The 19943-nt window shown below is 39.1% G+C and overlaps 1 protein-coding gene across 3 annotated transcripts in view; it reads left to right on the forward strand.

Moving 5' to 3' along the window:
• DRC8 (dynein regulatory complex subunit 8) overlaps positions 1-19943 on the forward strand; it is a 126608-nt gene that overhangs the window by 25446 nt on the left and 81219 nt on the right. For 2 of the 3 annotated variants that reach the window (XM_081225526.1, XM_081225527.1), the window contains one exon: positions 132-202. The exons of the other annotated variant lie outside the window; for it this stretch is intronic. In XM_081225526.1, coding sequence (XP_081081652.1) covers positions 160-202 — 43 coding nt within the window. In that variant the 5' untranslated portion in view covers positions 132-159. The remainder of the gene's footprint in view (positions 1-131; positions 203-19943) is intronic. 3 annotated transcript variants of the gene reach the window in all.

The raw sequence follows: 19943 nt of genomic DNA on the forward strand, positions 1-19943 counted from the left end.
ATCTGCATCTACTGGATTATTGCAAAAGCCTCTTAATTGTTTTAATTATTTTCATTTACTGTGTTGAAAATCTGGTTATCTGGTGATGTATTCTCTGTTTAAAACCTTTTAATGTTTTCCCATTGCCTTAGAACGGTCTCAACTCTAGCAGAGCAGACTATGATGTTTTATTTCTCCAGGTTTTTCTCTAATCACAAGTCTGGTAGGTACCATCCTCCATGTGTTCTATACTTCACCATAATGAACAGTTTGAAAGTTCCTGTAATGAAAGTACTAAGCCTGTGCATATATTGTTTTCTCATCCTGGGCTTCATCGAATAAATGGTATTGCTTAGTGGTTAAGAACATGAAATCTATAGTAACTCTTTATGAGTTCACATTCCAGCTCTGCCACTTAAGAGCTGGGTAACTTTAGGCTAGGTACATAACTATTCTAACTTCCTCACATGTCACGTGAGGAGTACAGTAGAACCTACCTCATACGGTGGTAAAGCATGTAGCAGAGAGCTCCACATGTAGTAAGAGCTCCATACATGTTATCACTTATAACTTATTGTGTCAGGCACTATGTTGGACATTGGAGAATAGAACATATTTGGGCCTTACCGTCTTAGAGATTATATACTGTAGAGGAGAGAACCATACTTACATAACGTTTAATGATATTGGGGATAAGTTCAAAAAGTTCTAGAAGAGGGACTCCTGACTTAATTTTTTCTTACTTCAGGGGCTTTGAGTGTGGCAGTTGCTATACTGAAAAACCTACTAGTTTTCAGCTAAAGGAACTGCAGGTTTAAAAGCCCAAATAAATAAAGGAGCATGGCTTATTAGAGGCATTGAATATAAGGGCCAGTGTAGCTGGAGTGGAGAGGTGAGGGTAGGTAAGACTGTAAGACTGTGAAATGAGGTTTATAAGTAGACAGAGGCCATACCTATTCGATGACCGGGTCAGGGGTCCTGACTTCTATCCAAGACCAAGAGGAAGTCATTAAAGCCTTTTAATTAGGGAGATAATACAATTCAGTTTATGTTTTTAAGACGTCACTTGCCTGCACTGTGGCAGATTGGACCAGGGCAAGAGCAGATGATGGTGGTATCTTGGACTAGGTGGCAGCAGAGGAAATAAAGAAGGTTTTAGAGTCTGGAGATTCTAAATTTCTTTGTGACTGCATGTTGAGATTTGGAGGAGAGGATTATGGATGAATTAACACCTCTCCATTTCAATTTCTGACTATCTTATGGTCTCTACCTAAGTCCCGCCCTCAAAACTGAGTTGGGTGCCACTCTTGTGCTCCTATAGTACTGTCTGCATACTTTGCTGAGTTTTAGTACATCTGCTGTTACAGTTTACTATAGCTGGTTTGTTTTCCTTTTAAATTAAAATGTATTTGTGGTAGATCAATAAATATTTGATAAATGAAAGCGTGTGTTAACGTAAAGCTAGATGATGAGTGAATACGGTATTTTATTTTTAAGCCAGGTGTTTTGGTGGTATATTGTTTTTGGATCAAGTCGTTTATAAAATAAGAATTCATTTAGAACTCCTTCTCCTCCCCAAAAAAACAACTTAATTGGGTCTTGACTTTTTTTTCCTTTTAAACAGCATGTCTCTGGAAAAGGTATTGGCATTACTTGGGTCAAATAGAACAACAACATCATTTGTACTTCTAGTTAATTAACCTGGAATGCATTTCTTTACCTTCTTTGTTCTGTGTTTTAAACAGTTCTCATGGTAAGGATTCCTCCTGGGGCTTATTATTTTCTCTTCATTTCTGTAGGTGGGGTTTTGAGTACCTAGTTAAATATTTAAATATGTATACAGACATCTTAGCTTTAGAAAAAAAGCCAGCTGCACTGTTTAAAAACCTCTGTTTTCTTAGGCAGTGTGACATATATTTTGGTTAAGACAGCTCCCTCTGTGTTTATTATCGTTAATTTCTTCTTTTGAAATTAAATGTTAAATTGTTTTGGTTTTTTCTTTGTATGGTTTGACTTTAACTTGGTATAATAGATAGTTTTTGGCTTTAGCGTTTCCATTGCTGAAAAACAAATACAATGTCAAATTGTTGGCTTTGGTAGTGCCTAATATGGGAAGAAGGAAAAAGGAATTACTGTGTAATGATATAACTTGCCTCTGAAATTTCACCAATTAAAAAGCATTGTATTATGATATATTAATTTAGTTACATTTACTTTGTAATAAAGAAGTCTGCTGTATACTTTTGTGACCTAGAAGAGTAGGAACAACTAAGAATAATGTAAAGATATATTTTTAACAGAATGAAATATATAGTTTTATTTACTATTTTTAAAAAGATGATTTACATATCTAACCTTATATAATAATTATAGTAATTACTAGTTCAAAAAATATTATTAGTGAAATACCAACAGATTCTAGTAAGGTTTATGACTTCATGAAAATTAATGCTAATAATCCTGGGTGTGAAATTAGATTTTTGCCTTCTTTCTCTTTCTTTATATGTTTCATGTAAATGAGTACAGTTTACCCTTGAACAATGTGGGGTTAGGGGTTAGATATTTGAATATCTGCATATAATTTATAGTTGGTCCTCCTTACATATGCGGTTCCCCTGTGTCCACGGTTCTGCATCTCAGATTCAACCAACCATGGACCATGTAGTACTGTAGTATTTACTGTTGAAAAAAATTTGCATGTAAGTGGACCTGCACAGTTCAAACTTCAGTTGTTCAAGGGTCAACGGTAACAGAAAACTTAATTTCTCTCAATCAAATCTATGTAACTTACTTTCCTGAGATACTAAGCAACTTCCCCCAAATTAGAAAAAATTAGACTGTTAATGGGTAACTTTTATTGAATATTACCGTAGTCAGGTAGTAGCTTTCAAAACAACCTTGTGACGTTAAGATAGCGTTGATACCTTTTTGCGGATGAGAGGAACTGAATAACTGAGCATACCTATCCAAAAGGTTACAGAGCTAGTAATTGGTGGATCTGATCTTTAAACCCAGCTAGTCTGGTACTAGAATCTGTGATCTTAAACATTATACTGTGCTGCAACCTAGAAATGGTGGCAAAAATTTTTCAAAGTAAGATGTTAATAATTTTTTTTATTACCTAAAGCCATACTTTATTCAGATTTTCTTAATTTTTACCTAATACCCTTTTCTGTTCCAAGATCCCATCACCGATAGTACATTACATTTAGTTGTTATGTCTCCTTTCACTCCTCTTGGCCCTGGCAGTTTCTCAGACTTTCCTTGTTTTTCATGACCACTTTGACAGTTTTGAGGATTAATGGTCAGCTGTTTTGTTCAATGCCCCTCTGTTGGAATTTGTACAATGTTTTTCTCATGATTAAACAAAGGTTATGGAACGTGGGGAGGGAGACTACAGAGGTAAAGTGCCATTTTCCTCACATCATATCGAGGGTACATACTGTCAGTATAATTTATATCACTGTTGAAGTTTACCTGAATCACCTGATTTAAGGTAGTATTTGTTAGGTTTCTCCACTGTAAGAATCTTTTTTCCCCCTTTCCATATTCTACTATTTGGAAGGAAGTCACTATGCACAGCCCATACTTAAGGAGTGGGGAGTAATGCTCTGCCTTCTTAAGGGCAGAAAATCTACATAAATTACTTGGAATTCTTCTGCACAGGAGATTTGTATCTTCTCTCCTTTTTATTTGTTTAATCAGTCATTCATTTGTGTCAGTATAGCCTCATGGATATTTATTTTATACTTTGGGTTATAATCCACTACTACCTTATTTATCTTGTTGCTCAAATTCTTCCAGCTTTGGTCATTGGGAGCTCTTCAGTTGACTCCTGTGTCCCTTTGATGCAGTCCCATCAATGTGAGGGGTTTTTTTTTTTAATTAAAAAAAAAAATTAAAGCACATCCTTACTTTCTGACAACAAGATACTCTGGGCTCATCCTTCATATTTCTTGCCCCAGTCCTAGAATCAGCCATTTCTCAAAGAACCCTGGTTCCTTTTATTGGAGAATGGTATTAGAAACCAAGATCTAGGCTCTAGGTGTGCTCACTGCTACTGGGGTGTTGTTGCTTCTAGGTGCTCCTGGCTGACAGAGCAAGGAAATATATGTGTTTACACTAACGTGTGTGTGTGTGTGTGTGTGTGTGTGGAACAATATTAAGCTGAACATGAGTTCATATTGATATTTCCAACTCTAATCCATTATTACATGGATCATTCTAACCTCCTACTATTGCTTATCAGTAAATTTCCACTCTGGCTCCCACCATACACTATCCATTTACTTTATTGTTCAATTTCAGCATACATGTATAGCAGTGTCAGATTGTTGACTCATATCCCCGTGGGAAACAACTTTGTCAACTGAGGGACAGTGCTTATGTGCCGTTTGTTACTTTTGTCTTTAGTCTTACAGATCCCGCTCATTCCTAAAATTACTTAGGTCAGCATCTTTCCTCCCCCGTTTCCTTCAGTGAGATTGTTTCATACATTTATAGTACAGTGTCTTTTGTCACAATCTGTATCCCATCCTGAGATTGCCTCCACCTCCTAAATGTTTTTCTTTGTAATTGGCATACACTAAGGTTCATACTTTGTGTTATATAAAGTTCTGTGGCTTTTGACAAATGCAATGTCATGTATCCATTGTTATAGTATGCTACAGAATAGTTTTACCACCCTAAAAAATTCCATCACTTACTCTCTTTCTTTGTGTTTTTTTTTTTTTTTTTTTTGCGGTATGCGGGCCTCTCACTGTTGTGGCCTCTCCCGTTGTGGAGTACAGGCTCCGGATGCACAGGCTTAGCGGCCATGGCTCACGGGCCCAGCCGCTCCGTGGCATGTGGGATCTTCCCGGACTGGGGCACGAACCCGTGTCCCCTGCATCGGCAGGCGGACTCTCAACCACTGTGCCACCAGGGAAGCCCTCTTTGCGTTTTTAAAAAATTTTTTTTCTTTTTTAATTTTACCCACTCGCTTTAAAACTCCTGACAGCTGATCTTTTTCCTGCCTCTATAGTTTTGATTTTCCAGAATCTCACATTATTGGAATAATATTGTATGTAGCCTATTTAGACTGGTTTCTTAGTAATATGCAAGATCACTACATGTCTTTTCATGGCTTGAAAGTTTATTTCTTTTTTATCACTGAATAATATTCCAATATATGTATGTACCACAGTTAATTTTATCGATTCACCTATTGAAAGACATCGTGGTTGCTCCCAATTCTTGGCAGTTATGAGTAAAGCTTTTTTTTTTTTTGCGGTACGTGGGCCTCTCACTGTTGTGGCCTCTCCCGCCATGGAGCACAGGCTCCGGATGTGCAGGCCCAGCAGCCATGGCTCACGGGCCCAGCTGCTCTGCGGCATGTGGGATCCTCCCGGACCGGGGCATGAACCCGTGTCCCCTGCATCGGCAGGCGGACTCTCAACCACTGCGCCACCAGGGAAGCCCCATGAGTAAAGGTTTTATAAACATTCAAGTGCAGGTTATTGTGAGGACATAAGTTTTCAGCTCATTTGGGTAAATATCAAGGTGTGTAATTGATGGATCATGTATGTAAGACTATGTTTACCATTGTAAGAAACTACCAAACTGTCTTGCAAAGTGAGTGTGTCATTTTGCATTCCAACTGGCGATGAATGACTCTTCCTGTTGCTCCACATCTTTGTCAGCATTTGGTACTGTTAGTTATTTGACTTTTAGCCATTCAAATACGTGAGTGGTGGTGTCTCACTTTTTTTTTAATATCTTTATTAGAATATAATTGCTTTACAATGTTGTGTTAGTTTCTGCCGTATAACCAAGCGAATCAGCTATATGTATACATATATCCCCATATCCCCTCCCTCTTGCGCCTCCCTCCCACCCTCCATCCCACCCCTCTAGGTGGTCACACAGCACAGAGTTGATCTTCCTGTGCTATGCAGCTGCTTCCCACTAGCTATCTAGTTTACATTTGGTAGTGTATATATGTCAGTGCTACTCTCTCACTTCATCCCACCTTACCCGTCCCCCGCCCTGTGTCCTCAAGTCCACTCTCTATGTCTGTGTCTTTATTCCTGTCCTGCCCCTAGGTTCATCAAAATCATTTTTATTTAGATTCCATATATATATATATATATGTTAGCATATGGTATTTGTTTTTCTGTTTCTGACTTACTTCACTCTGTATGACAAACTCTTAGTCCATCCACCTCACTACAAGTAAATCAATTTTGTTTCTTTTTATGGCTGAGTAATATTCCATTGTATATATGTGGCACATCTTCTTTATCCATTCATCTGTCAGTGGACACTTAGGTTGCTTCCATGTCCTGGCTAATGTAAATAGTGCTGCAGTGAACATTGTGGTACATGACTCTTTTTGAATTATGGTTTTCTCAGGGTGTATGCCCAGCAGTGGGATTGCTGGGTCGTATGATAGTTCTATTTTTAGTTTTTTAAGGAACCTCCATACTGTTCTCCATAGTGGCTGTATCAATTAACATTCCCACCAACAGTGCAAGAGGGTTCCCTTTTCTCCACACCCTCTCCAGCATTTATTGTTTGTAGATTTTTTTTTTTTTTTTTTTTTTTTTTTTGCGGTATGCGGGCCTCTCACTGTTGTGGCCTCTCCCGTTGCGGAGCACAGGCTCCGGACGCGCAGGCTCAGCGGCCATGGCACATGGGCCTAGCCGCTCCGCGGCATGTGGGATCTTCCCGGACCGGGGAACGAACCCGTGTCCCCTGCATCAGCAGGCGGACTCTCAACCACTGCGCCACCAGGGAAGCCCCTGTTTGTAGATTTTTTGATGATGGCCATTCTGACTGGTGTGAGGTGACACCTCATTGTAGTTTTGATTTGCGTTTCTCTAATGATTAGTGATGTTGAGCATCCTTTCATGTGTCTGTTGGCAATCTGTATATCTTTCGAGAAAGTCTATTTAGGTCTTCTGTGCATTTGGGGATTGGATTGTTTGTTTTTTTAATATTGAGCTGCATGAGCTGCTTGTAAATTTTGCAGATTAATCCTTTGTCAGTTGCTTCATTTGCAAATATTTTCTCCCATTCTGAGTGTTGTCTTTTGGTCTTGTTTATGGTTTCCTTTGCTGTGCAAAAGCTTTGAAGTTTCATTAGGTCCCATTTGTTTGTTTTTGTTTTTATTTCAGTTTTTCTAGGAGGTGGGTCAAACAGGATCTTGCTGTGATTTATGTCAAAGAGTGTTCTTCCTATGTTGTTCTCTAAGAGTTTTATAGTGTCTGGCCTTACATTTAGGTCTTTAATCCATTTTGAGTTTTTTTTTTGTGTATGGTATTAGGGAGTGTTCTAATTTCATTCTTTTACATGTAGCTGTCCAGTTTTACCAGCACCACTTAATGAAGAGGCTGTCTTTTCTCCATTGTATATTCTTGCCTCCTTTATCAAAGATAAGGTGACCATATGTACGTGGGTTTATCTCTGGGCTTTCTATCCTGTTCCACTGATCTGTATTTCTGTTTCGTTCCAGTACCATACTCTCTTGATGACTGTAGCTTTGTAGTAGAGTCTGAAGTCCGGGAGCATGATTCCTCCAGCTCCGGTTTTCTTTCTCAATACTGCTTTGTCTATTTGGGGTCTTGTGTTTCCATACAAATTGTGAAATTTTTTGTTCTAGTTCTGTGAAAAATGCCATTGGTAGCTTGATAGGGATTGCATTGAATCTGTAGATTGCTTTGGGTGGTATAGTCATTTTCACAATGTTGATTCTTCCAATCCAAGAACATAGTATATCTCTCCATCTGTTTGTATCATCTTTAATTTCTTTCATCAGTGTCTTATACATTTCTGCATACAGGTCTTTTGTCTCCTTAGGTAGGTTTATTCCTAGGTATTTTATTCTTTTCATTGCAGTGGTAAATGGGAGTGTTTCCTTAATTTCTCTTTCAGACTTTTCATCGTTAGTGTATAGGAATGCCAGAGGTTTCTGTGCACTAATTTTATATCCTGCAACTTTACCAAATTCATTGATCACCTCTAGTAGTTTTCTGGTAGAGTCTTTAGGATTCTCTATGTATACTGTCATGTCATCTGCAAACAGTGACAGTTTTACTTCTTTTCCGATTTGGATTCCTTTTATTTCTTTTTCTTCTCTGATTGCTGTGGGTAAAACTTCCAAAACTATATTGAATAATAGTGGTGAGAGGGGCACCTCTCAAGACGAGAGTTTTCTTGTTCCTGATCTTAGAAGAAGTGGTTTCAGTTTTTCACCATTGAGGACGATGTTGGCTGTGGGTTTGTCATATATGGCCTTTATTATGTTCAGGTAAATGTCTTCTATGCCTACTTTCTGGAGGTATTTTATCTAAATGGGTGCTGAATTTTGTTGAAAGTTTTTTCTGCATCTATTGAGATGATCATATGGTTTTTCTTCTTCAATTTGTTAATATGGTGTATCACATTGATTGATTTGCAAATATCAAAGAATCCTTGAATTCCTGGGATAAATCCCACTTGATCATGGTGTATGGTCCTTTTAATGTGCTGTTGGATTATGTTTACTAGTATTTTGTTGAGAATTTTTGCATCTATGTTCATCGGTGATATTGGCCTGTAGTTTTCATTTTTTTGTGATATTTTTGTCTGGTTTTGGTATCAGGGTGATGGTGGCCTTGTAGAATGAATTTGGAAGTGTCCCTCCCTCTGCTATATTTTGGAAGAGTTTGAGAAGGATAGGTGTTAGGTCTTCTGTAAATATTTGATAGAATTCGCCTGTGAAGCTATCTGGTCCTGGGCTTTTGTTTTTTGGAAGATTTTTAATCACAGTCTCAATTTCAGTGCTTGTGATTGGTCTGTTTATATTTTCTATTTCTTCCTGGTTCAGTCTCGGAAGGTTTTGCTTTTCTAAGAATTTGTCCATTTCTTCCAGGTTGTCCACTTTATTGGCATATAGTTGCTTGTAGTAATCTCTCATGATGCTTTGTATTTCTGCAGTGTCAGTTGTTACTTCTCCTTTTTCATTTCTAATTGTGTTGATTTGAGTCTTCTCCCTTTTTTTTTGATGAGTATGGCTAATGGTTTATCAATTTTGTGTATCTTCTCAAAGAACCAGCTTTTAGTTTTATTAATCTTTGCTATTTCCTTCATTTCTTTTTCATTTATTTCTGATCTGATCTTTGATATCTATCCTTCTGGTAACTTTGGGGTTTTGTTGTTGTTGTTGTTCTTCTTCTTCTTCTTTCTCTAATTACTTTAGGTGTAAGGTTAGATTGTTTATTTTCAGATTTTTCTTGTTTCTTGAGGTAGGATTGTATTGCTATAAACTTCCCTCTTAGAACTGCTTTTGCTGCATGCTATAGGTTTTGGGTCATCGTGTTTTCATTGTCATTTGTTACTAGGCATTTTTTGATTTCCTCTTTGATTTCTTAAGGGATCTCTTGGTTATTTAGTAGTGTATTGTTTATCTGCCATGTGTTTGTATTTTTTACAGTTTTTTTCCTGCTGTAATTGATATCTAGTCTCATAGCGTTGTGGTTGGAAAAGATACTTGATATGATTTCAATTTTCTTGAATTTACCAAGGCTTCCTTTCTGACCCAAGATCTATGGTGGAGAATGAGCACTTGAGAAGAAAGTGTATTCTGTTGTTTTTGGATGGAATGGCCTATAAATATCAATTAAGTCCGTTTGGTTTTATGTGTCATTTAAAGCTTGTGTTTCCTTATTTACGTTCATGTTGGATGATCTGTCCATTGGTGAAACTGGGGTGTTAAAGTCCCCTACTATTATTGTGTTACTGTCGATTTCCCCCTTTATGGATGTTAGCATTTGCCGTATATATTGAGTTCATAAATCTTTACAATTGTTATATCTTCTTGAATTTATCCCTTGATCATTATGTAGTGTTCTTCTTTGCCTATTGTAATAGTCTTTATTTTAAAGTCTCTTTTGTCTGATATGAGTAGTGCTACTCTAACATTTTTTTGAATTAAATTAATTAATTTATTTATTTTGGCTGCCTTGGTTCTTTGTTGCTGCGTGTGGGGTTTTTCTAGTTGCAGCTAGTGGGGGCTGCTCTTCGTTGCAGTGCTCTGGCTTCTCATTGCAGTGGCTTCTCTTGTTGCAGAGCATGGGCTCTAGGTGCACTGGCTCAGTAGTTGTGGCACATGGGCCCTAGAACACAGGCTCAGTAGTTGTGGCACACGAGCTCAGTTGCTCCACGGCATGTGGGATCTTCCCAGGCCAGGGCTCAAACCCGTGTCCCCTGCATTTGCAGGTGGATTCTTAACCACTGCGCCACCAGGGAAGCCCTCTAGCTTTCTTTTGATTTCCATTTGCATTGAATAGCTTTTTCCATCCTCTCACTTTCAGGCTCTATGTGTCCCTAGGTATGAAGTGGGTGTCTTGTAGACAGCACATATATGGGTCCTGTTTTTGTATCCATTCAGCCAGTCTGTGTCTTTTGGTTGGAACATTTAATCCATTTACATTTAAGGTAATTATCGATATGTATGGTCCTAGTACCATATTCTTAATTGTTTTGGGTTTGTTATTGTAGATCTTTTCCTTTTCTTGTGTTTCCTGCCTAGAGAAGTTCCTTTAGCATTTGTTGTAAAGGTGGTTTGGTGGTGCTGAATTCTCTTAACTTTGCTTGTCTGTAAAGGTTTTATTTTCTCCTTCGAATTTGAATGAGACCCCTGCTGGGTAGAGTAATCTTGGTTGTAGATTTTTGCCTTTCATCACTATAAATATGTCTTGCCACTCCCTTCTGGCTTGCAGAGTTTCTGCTGAAAGATCAGCTGTTAACCTTATGGAGATTTTTTTGTATATTATTTGTTGCTTTTCCCTTGCTGTTAATATGTGTCTTGGCATGTTTCTCCTTGGATTTATCCTGTATGGAACTCTCTGTGCTTCCTGGATTTGACTATTTCCTTTCCAATATTAGGGAAGTTTTCAACTGTAATTTCTTAAAATATTTTCTCAGACCCTTTCTTTTTCTCTTCTTCTGGGACCTCTATAATTCGAATGTTGTTGTGTTTAATGTTGTCCCAGAGGTCTCTGAGACTGTCCTCAATACTTCTCATTCTTTTTTCTTTATCCTGCTCTGTGGTAGCTATTTCCACTATTTTATCTTCCAGTCACTTATCCATTCTTCTGCCTCAGTTATTCTGCTATTGATTCCTTTGAGAGTATTTTAAATTTCATTTATTGTGCTGTTCATCATTGTTTGTTTGCTCTTTAGTTCTTCTAGGTTCTTGTTAAATGTTTCTTGTATTTTCTTCATCCTGTTTCTGAGATTTTGGATCATCTTTACTATCATTACTCTGAATTCTTTTTTAGGTAGACTGCCTATTTTCTCTTCATTTGTTTGGTCTGCTGGGTTTTCACCTTGCCCCGTCGTCTGCTGCATATTTCTCTGTCTTCTCATTTTGCTTAAGTTAATGTGTTTGGGGTCTCCTTTTCACAGGCTGCAGGTTTTCAGTTCCCGTTATTTTTGGTGTCTGCCCGCAGTGGGTGAGGTTGGTTCAGTGATTTGTGTAGGCTTCCTGGTGGAGAGGACTGGTGCCTGTGCTGTGGTGCGTGGGGCTGGATCTTGTCCTTCTGGTGGGCAGGGCCGTGTATGGTAGTGTGTTTTGGGGAGTCTATGAACTTAGTATAACTTTAGGCAGCCTCTGTGCTATTGGGTGGGGCTGGTTTGCTGTCTTGCTAGTTGTTTGGCATAGGGCATCCAGCACTGGAGCTTGATGGGCATTGGGTGGAGCTGGGTCTTAGTGTTGATATGGACATCTCTGGAAGAGCTCTCACTGATTGATATTACGTGGGTCTGGGAGGTCTCTGGTGGTCCAATGTTCTCAAGTCAGCTCTCCCACCTTGGAGGCTCAGGCCCGACACTCAGCCAGAGGACCAACAGATTGGAAGAAAAGGAAGGAAAAAAACAAAAAGCGAACAGACAGAACCCTAGGGCAAATGGTAAAAGCAAACCTAGACAGACAAAATCACAGAAAGAAACATACACATACACACTCAGAAAAAGAGAAAAAAGGAAAAGAAAATTAAAAAGGAATAGAGCCACCAAACCAATAAACAAATCCAGCAGTGATAACAAGCACTAAAAAGTAAACTAAGATAAACATAAAACCAAAACCAAATCAGATACAGAAAGCAAACCCGAAGTCTACAGTTGCTCCCAAAGTACACTGTCTCAATTTTGGGAATACTCATTGTCTATTCAGGTATTCCACAGATGCAGGGTTTATCATGTTGATTGTAGGGATTTAATCCACTGCTCCTGAGGCTGCATGGAGAAATTTCCCTTTCTCTTCTTTGTTTGCACAGCTCCTAGGGTTCAGCTTTGGTTTTGGCCCTGCCTCTGTGTATAGGCCACCCTGAGGTGTCTGTTCCCCGCCCAGACAGGAGAGGGTTAAAGCAGCATCTGATTAGGGCCGTCTTGCTCACTCAGGCTGGGGAGAGGGAGGGGTAATATAGTCATAATTGGAATGCAGGGTAATCCTGTGGCAACAGAGGCCAGCATGACATTGCAACAGCCTGAGGTGCACTGTGTGTTCTCCCAGGGAAGTTGTCCTTGGATCACGTGACCCTGGCAGTGGTGTGCTGCGCAGGCTCCCGGGGATTGTGGGTGGTGACCTGTGCTTGCACACAGGATTCCCTCCCAGAGGTGCAGGTTCTGTCCCTATTCTTTTGTCTCTGTTTTTTCTTTTTTCTTTTGCCCTACCCAGGTACATGGATATTTTCTTGCCTTTTGGGAAGTCTAAGTTCTTCTGCCAGCTCTCAGTAGGTGTTCTGTAGGAGTTGTTCCACATGTAGATGCATTTCTGATGTATTTGTTGGGAGGAAGGTGATCTCCACATCTTAGTCCTCTGCCATCTTGAAGCAGATTCTCATTGTTTTAATTTTTAATTTTTTTGCTATTATTTATTTATTTATTTTTATTGAAGTAAAGCTGATTTACTTCAATAAAATAAAATGTTGTGCCAATCTCCGCTGTACAGCAAAGTGACTCAGTTATACACATAGAGACATTCTTTTTTTAATATTTTCCATTTATGACTTATCACAGGATATTGAATATAGTTCTTTGTGCTCTACGTTAGGACCTTGTTGTTTATCCATTCTAAATGTAATAGTTTGCATCTACCAACCCCAAGCTCCCAGCCCACCCCCTCCCTTCCCCCCTCCCCTTTAGCAACTACAAGTCTGTTCTCTATGTCTATGAGTCTGTTTCTGTTTTGTAGATAAGTTCATTTGTGCCATATTTTAGATTCTACATATAAGTGATAACGTGACATTTGTCTTTCTCTTTCTGACTTACTTCACTTAGCATGATAATCTCTAGTTGTATCCATGTTATTGCTAGTGGCATTATTTCATTCTTTTTTATGGCTGAGTAGTATTCCATTGTATATATGTACCACATCTTTTTTATCCAGTCATCTTTCAGTGGACATTTAGATTGTTTCCATGCTTTGGCTGTTGAGAACAGTGCTGCTATGAACATAGGAGTGCATGTATCCTTTTGAATTATAGTTTTGTCTGGGTATATTCCCAGGAGTGGGATTGCTGGATCATATGGTAATTCTATTTTAGTTTTCTGAGGAACCTCCGTACTGGTTTCCATAGTGGCTGTTCCAACTTATGTTCCCTAAGGACTCTACACAAAAACCACTAGATCTAATGAATGAATTCAGCAAAGTAGCAGCATACAAGATTAACATTCAGAAATCTGTTGTATTCCTTTACACTAACAATGAAGTATTAGAAAAAGAATGTAAAACAACAATATCTTTTAAAATTGCACCCAAAAAAAAGAAAAAAAAAAACCTAGGAATTAACCTGACCCAGAAGGTGAAAGACTTATATGCTGAGAACTATAAAACATTAATAAAGAAATTAAAAGAGCATTCAAAGAAATGGAAAGATATCCCATGCTCTTGGATTGGAAGAATTAATACTGTTAAAATGGCAGTACTGTCATTGTTATAATTTTTAACTCTGATGACAGATGGTATTGAGCATCTTTTCATATATATGTACATATGTATATGTAGAGAGAGAGAGAGGAAGAGAGAGAGAGATGAAAATGCCCATTTTTGCCCATTTTGGGTTATATTTTTCTTGTTTAGTTAATAAAATAAATTTAGTGGACATTTTTCTGTTTGGTATTAGTCTTCCTGATTATTATTCTGGGTACATTATTGAGAGCTTATTTACTATGAGCCAACTTCAATACTTATCTCTTTATATACATTATTATACTTAATCTCCATAACCACTCTATGAGGTATTTTTCTCACTTCATAGGTAAAGAAATAGGCTAGGGGGCTTCCCTGGTGGTGCAGTGGTTGAGAGTCTGCCTGCCGATGCAGGGGACATGGGTTCGTGCCCCAGTCCGGGAAGATCCTACATGCCATGGAGTGGCTGGGCCCGTGAGCCATGGCCACTGAGCCTGCGCGTCTGGAGCCTGTGTTCCGCAACGGGAGAGGCCACAACAGTGAGAGGCCCGCGTACCGAAAAAAAAAAAAAAAGAAATAGGCTAGTAGGAGGCAGGGCCTAAATATATAGTTACTAATAGGCAGGGCTTGTGCTGTTACCTGCTATTTTAAACTTTTATATTAATGCTCCAAATTTTTAGAAAATCATGTAAATAAACATCTTGACATTTATTTAAAGTCAGGAAATGAGTATCCATAAGGAAACTGTTTTTTTGGTCACTGGTTTTCATAGTACAGAAAGTAAAGAAAGCTGTTAAAATTGACCAATTAATTCAAGAAAAAAATCAGTTGAATTTTATAGAAGGCGTTTTACATTTTGTGACTGTGTGTTTTAAACCACACCAAAAAGCAGAGATAGGAATAGCTGATGGGAACTGAAAACTGCAATAAGCTTTCTTCTAAACCATAAAGTGCAGTTGATAGACATCTTTTTATAGATATGCCTGTGATTGCACACTTTTTTTAGGCTTGAAAAGTTTTTCATCAAGGAAAACCTTTCCTTAAAATTTGTAAAAGCTGTTTACAATAAAATAGCAAACTATGAAAAGATAGAAACCTATCCAGCTCATTTTAAAGCTAAGTTGGACCATATTTTCCTCAAAATGCAGACCACAGCAGCAGTGGAGCACAATTTAGTATATGTTTAGTGAGTAAAAGTTTTTTAACACTACTTCCAAAATAAATTTTCAAACCTTAAGTTCTTTATAAAATTTAGATAATGACAAACCCAGATGTGAGAGGGAAGGGAAAATAAAACTAATCAGATTTAGCAAAATTTGTGAAGCAACTAGGATTACAGAAATAAAGGAATGAATTCAACATAGTCCCAGTATTAGTTAATTATTGCTGTGCAACCAATTACTTCCCCAAACTACCAGCTTAAAACAACTCACACAATTTCCAGATGTAGCTTTACTGGGGGGTTCTGGCTCAGAGTGTCTCACAGATCTGAGGCTCACTTACATGGCTTTTGGCAGGAGGCCTCAGTTCCTTACTGGTTGTTGGCCAGAGGCCTCAGTTTCTTGATGCATGGGAGTCTTCTTAGGCCATCTGAGTGTCCTTATAACCTGGCATCTGTCATCCCTCAGAGTGAGTCATCCAGGAGACAGATAGAAAGACAGGTCAAGACAGAAGCCACAATAGCTTGTATAACCTAACCTCTGAAATGACGTACCATTATTTTTGCCATATACTATTGGTGACATCACTGGAATAATGGTGGAGACAGCTACACAATGGTGTGACTGCCAAAAGGTGGGGATAATTGGGAACCATCTTGGAAACTACCATAGTCTTCCCTCTGGTCCCCAATGATTCACATTCTTCCCACATATAGAATAGTTGTACCCTCTTCCAAGACCCACCAAAGCCTCATCCCATTACAGCATTAGGTAAAAGTCCAAAATGTCATATCTAAATCAAGCCCAGGTGTGGATGAGGTTCTACAGTACAGCTCTTCAAGTATAATTTCTGTCCATCTGTAGACTTACGAACTAAAGAAACAAGTTATTTGATGCTTACCACCTGACATGAAATGGTGGAATGGGTAAAGGACAACCTCCATAGACACTTCTCTTTAAAAAAGGTGAAAATAGGAGGCACACAGGAGTTACTGGTCCATAAAATCCAGCAGGGCAAATTTTGGAAGGTTCTTGATTAGGACCTGGCCCCATTGACCAGAAATGATTCTAGGTGGCTTTTAGCTCAGCCCTCTGGGCTCTTGGTTATATTCTCTTGTCATCCTTAATTTTATGAGAGATGGTAAATGTTTTCAGCTAGTCAGTTTTCTAAACATGTTTTCTGTCAATAGAATTTTTGGGAGTTAAAGACTTTTTTCATTTTGTACTGTCTTTATCCCCTTTCATTCCAAGATGGAGGTGTTTCTGCAAATATAATTCTCTTAAAATATTCATGGGCCGCCTGTGAATCTTATTGTCCATTAGATAAAAGCCACATACACAAATTTGAGATAAGCCATTAAAATTTATTTATTTATTTATTTATGGCTGTGTTGGGTCTTTTTTGCTGCACACGGGCTTTCTCTAGTTGTGGTGAGCAGGGGCTACTCTTTGTTGCGGTGCACGGGCTTCTCTTGTTGCGGAGCATGGGCTCTAGGTGCATGGGCTTCAGTAGTTGTGGCATGCGGGCTTCAGTAGTTGTGGCTCGTGGACTCTAGAGCGCAGGCTCAGTAGTTGTGGCACACGGACTTAGTTGCTCTGCGGCATGTGGGATCTTCCCAGACCAGGGATCGAACCCATGTCCCCTGCATTGGCAGGCAGATTCTTAACCACTTCGCCACCAGGGAAGCCCAGAGATAAGCCATTTTTTACCTTGAGCTTCTGCTGAGAGAGCTGAGAGACATTAAGCTTCTTTCGAAACACTATTGTTTGGTTGAAAGGGTCTGTGACACCCTCAGACTCTTTAGAGGTTGTTTTGCTAGTTCGAATGGTGCCCTGAGGTCAAATATTTGATCATTCTGAGGTCTTAACAAAGAATTTTACAGCCACATAGTTTGTTTTATGTTTAGACTCTGTTTTCCTGGCAGAGCTCCAAATTTGATCTTTGCCCAGAAGCCATTTCTTATCTTCAGGGTTGGAGGGGAGAGTGGGAGGGAGGGAGAGAGGGAGAGGGAGAGTGGGAGAGAAAGAGAGAGAAAAAAGAGAGAGAGAGAGAGAGGAAGGGAGAGAGAGACTACGATAAAAGCCTAATAATGGAAGTGACATACTGTTATTTCTGCCATGTTCTATTGGTTACACAGTCAACGCTGGTATAATGTGAAAAGGGACTATACATATGAGTGAAAATCAAGAGGCAGGAATCAATGGGAGCCATCTGGAGGTTGTTTACCATGTTCCTGCCTTTAAGAAGTTCATAGTGTAGTGAGTGTTTATTTTTTTTTATTTTTTTTTTTTTTGCTGTACGCGGGCCTCTCACTGCTGTGGCCTCTCCCGTTGCGGAGCACAGGCTCCGGACACACAGGCTCCGCGGCCATGGCTCGCGGGCCCAGCCGCTCCGCGGCATGTGGGATCTTCCGGGATAGGGGCACGAACCCGTGTCCCCTGCATCGGCAGGCGGACTCTCAACCACTGCGCCACCAGGGAAGCCCGTGAGTGTTTATTAATGCCTACAGGTTCTAAGCACTGTGTTAGATAGCCACATGTTCATTTGGTATTTACAGTCCTGAAAGGAACTGCTACCCCCTATTAAAGCTTATAGAGATCAAGTAAGTTGTTCAAGAATTCAGTAGAGAACATAGATTTTAAACCTAAGTTTGGGAAAAAAAAACTTGGGAGCCTAGGCCTTAGATAAAAGAGTAGATAAATAGCCCATAGGATTATTGTCTTTGTATTTAAATATGAATTTTCTTCAGTATACTTATGTTCAGCAGTTGGTATTTGACTTTCATTTCATATGTGGACATCTCTGATCAATTATCCTTTTTTGTATTCCCTTCTCTATATACCTCTGACCTTATCCTTCTGACTTCTTCTCACCACGTTCCACGGAGTCCTTTGAAGCCTCAGACTTATTCTTTTCTGCCTTTTTACTTTTATTTATTATTATTTTTTATTGGAGTATAGTTGTTCCACAGTGTTGTATCAGTTTCTGCTGTAAAGTGAAGTGAATCAGCTATATGGATAAATACATTCCCTCCCTTTTGGACCTCCCTCTCACACCGCTCCGTCCCACCCATCTAGGTCATCACAGAGCACCAAACTGAGCTCCCTATGCTATACAGCAGGTTTTTTTTGGAGCCTCAGACTTATTCTAAAGTAAATAAACATCTTTCACATCTCTTACTTAAATTAACCCTGGCTTTTTTTTTTCCTTCTGGAATACCACTTCTTTTGGGGCCATCTTGAGTAAGGGCTATTCATTCCCCTCTGTCTTTTTGTCTTCAAGTAGTAAGTTGAATCAGCCCACTTCCAGTTCCAATTATTCTCATTTGTTGTTGTATAAAAATTCTTCTTCCTTTGAAATTTGTTCCACCTTATTCAGCTTCTCTCTTTGTCACTGTCATTTATCAATTTCCCTCTAGTTTACTCTTTGTTGATCAAAGCCTTTGGTACTCTTTATCAGTTTTCCCTCCATTCCAAATTCTACTGTCATTCTGGATAACTTCAGTGACAAGGTTCATTCATCTAATGCACTAGTTTCATAATTTCTTGTTATTTTCAACTTCAGTGACCTTCTACCCCTTTTCAACATCCTATTTTCATGGCTAAACCCTGTGAGACACTTTGAAATCTTTACTGTTTCACTATATTGGCCAGCTACAATCTCCTAGATTTCCAGTGGTGGTCTGCTTCCTTACATATAAAATACCTGCTGTTGGATCTTATCAAGACCTCTAGTTTTCTTGATTCTTCTCTCCCCTTCCCTCCTCTCAGTTTATTAATCAAACAAAACTGATTCTGGCTAATGTAAGTAGAAAAGGAATTTATTAGAAGATAGTAAAGCGTTCACAAAATCAACAGGAAAGCTGGGAAACCAGCTTGGACAAAAGGGCAAGGACCAAGGAGCCTATACCACAGCTAAAGTCATGCTGTAAGGACAATCTGGTTAATGTGCCACTGCCCCGGACCACTGGTACTAAATTCTTGCTGTTATTGCTTCTGCCATTCCCATAAATAATTTAAAAATTATCTCTACATTTTTGTATTACTTCCTAAGATTCAAAAATCCTGCACAAGAACATCTGATTGACTGAGCCTAGATCACGTGCCTGTTCCTTTGTCACCAGAAGACTAGGAGAGGGAAGATCTATCCTTTTTGACTTACTTAGTGAGAGAGAGAATATTGTATTCTGCTAATACTACTATATACAAAGGGATTCTCTCCAAGCAGGAAGAATTTTTGGATTCTGGGTGTGAAAAAAAATGAAGAAGAGGAAAAGGAGAGGAAGAAGAGGAGAAAAAAAGATGGAGAAAGGGGAAGGGGAAGGAGGAGATGGCAGCATCCACAACGTCTAATTTAGCCTAATACTGGCTTGAGGATTGGGGAAGTCTGCCTTTAAGCCATCTGATCCAACTTCAGCCTCTTTATTCTCTGTAGTTGATCTTGCTTGTATTTAAAAAATGGTAGCCATCAGACCTGAACTCTCTTAACTTGTTGCCTCTACCTATAAACACACTTTCATCAGCACTCTCCTTTCCCACCTTCCTTTAGTTATCCTAATAGAAGAGCTGTTCCTACTCTTGTTCAAGGCTAATTTTCTCATTTGTATTCATGATCTCATCATGAATGAGGTACTCCAGGACCTTCATTAATTAAGCCTTCCTCCCCTTTAGTTAAGATTATTTATTAATACCTCTTTTATGCCAGACATTGTTGAGTGCCAGAAGATATAAAGATGGGGCTTTCCTGGTGGCGCAGTGGTTGAGAGTCCGCCTGCCGATGCAGGGGACATGGGTTCGTGCCCCGGTCCGGGAGGATCCCACATGCCGCGGAGCGGCTGGGCCCTTGAGCCATGGCCGCTGAGCCTGTGCGT

This window comes from Mesoplodon bidens, assembly GCF_964165515.1.
Source record: "Mesoplodon bidens genome assembly, chromosome: 2".
Classification (NCBI taxonomy): domain Eukaryota; kingdom Metazoa; phylum Chordata; class Mammalia; order Artiodactyla; family Ziphiidae; genus Mesoplodon; species Mesoplodon bidens.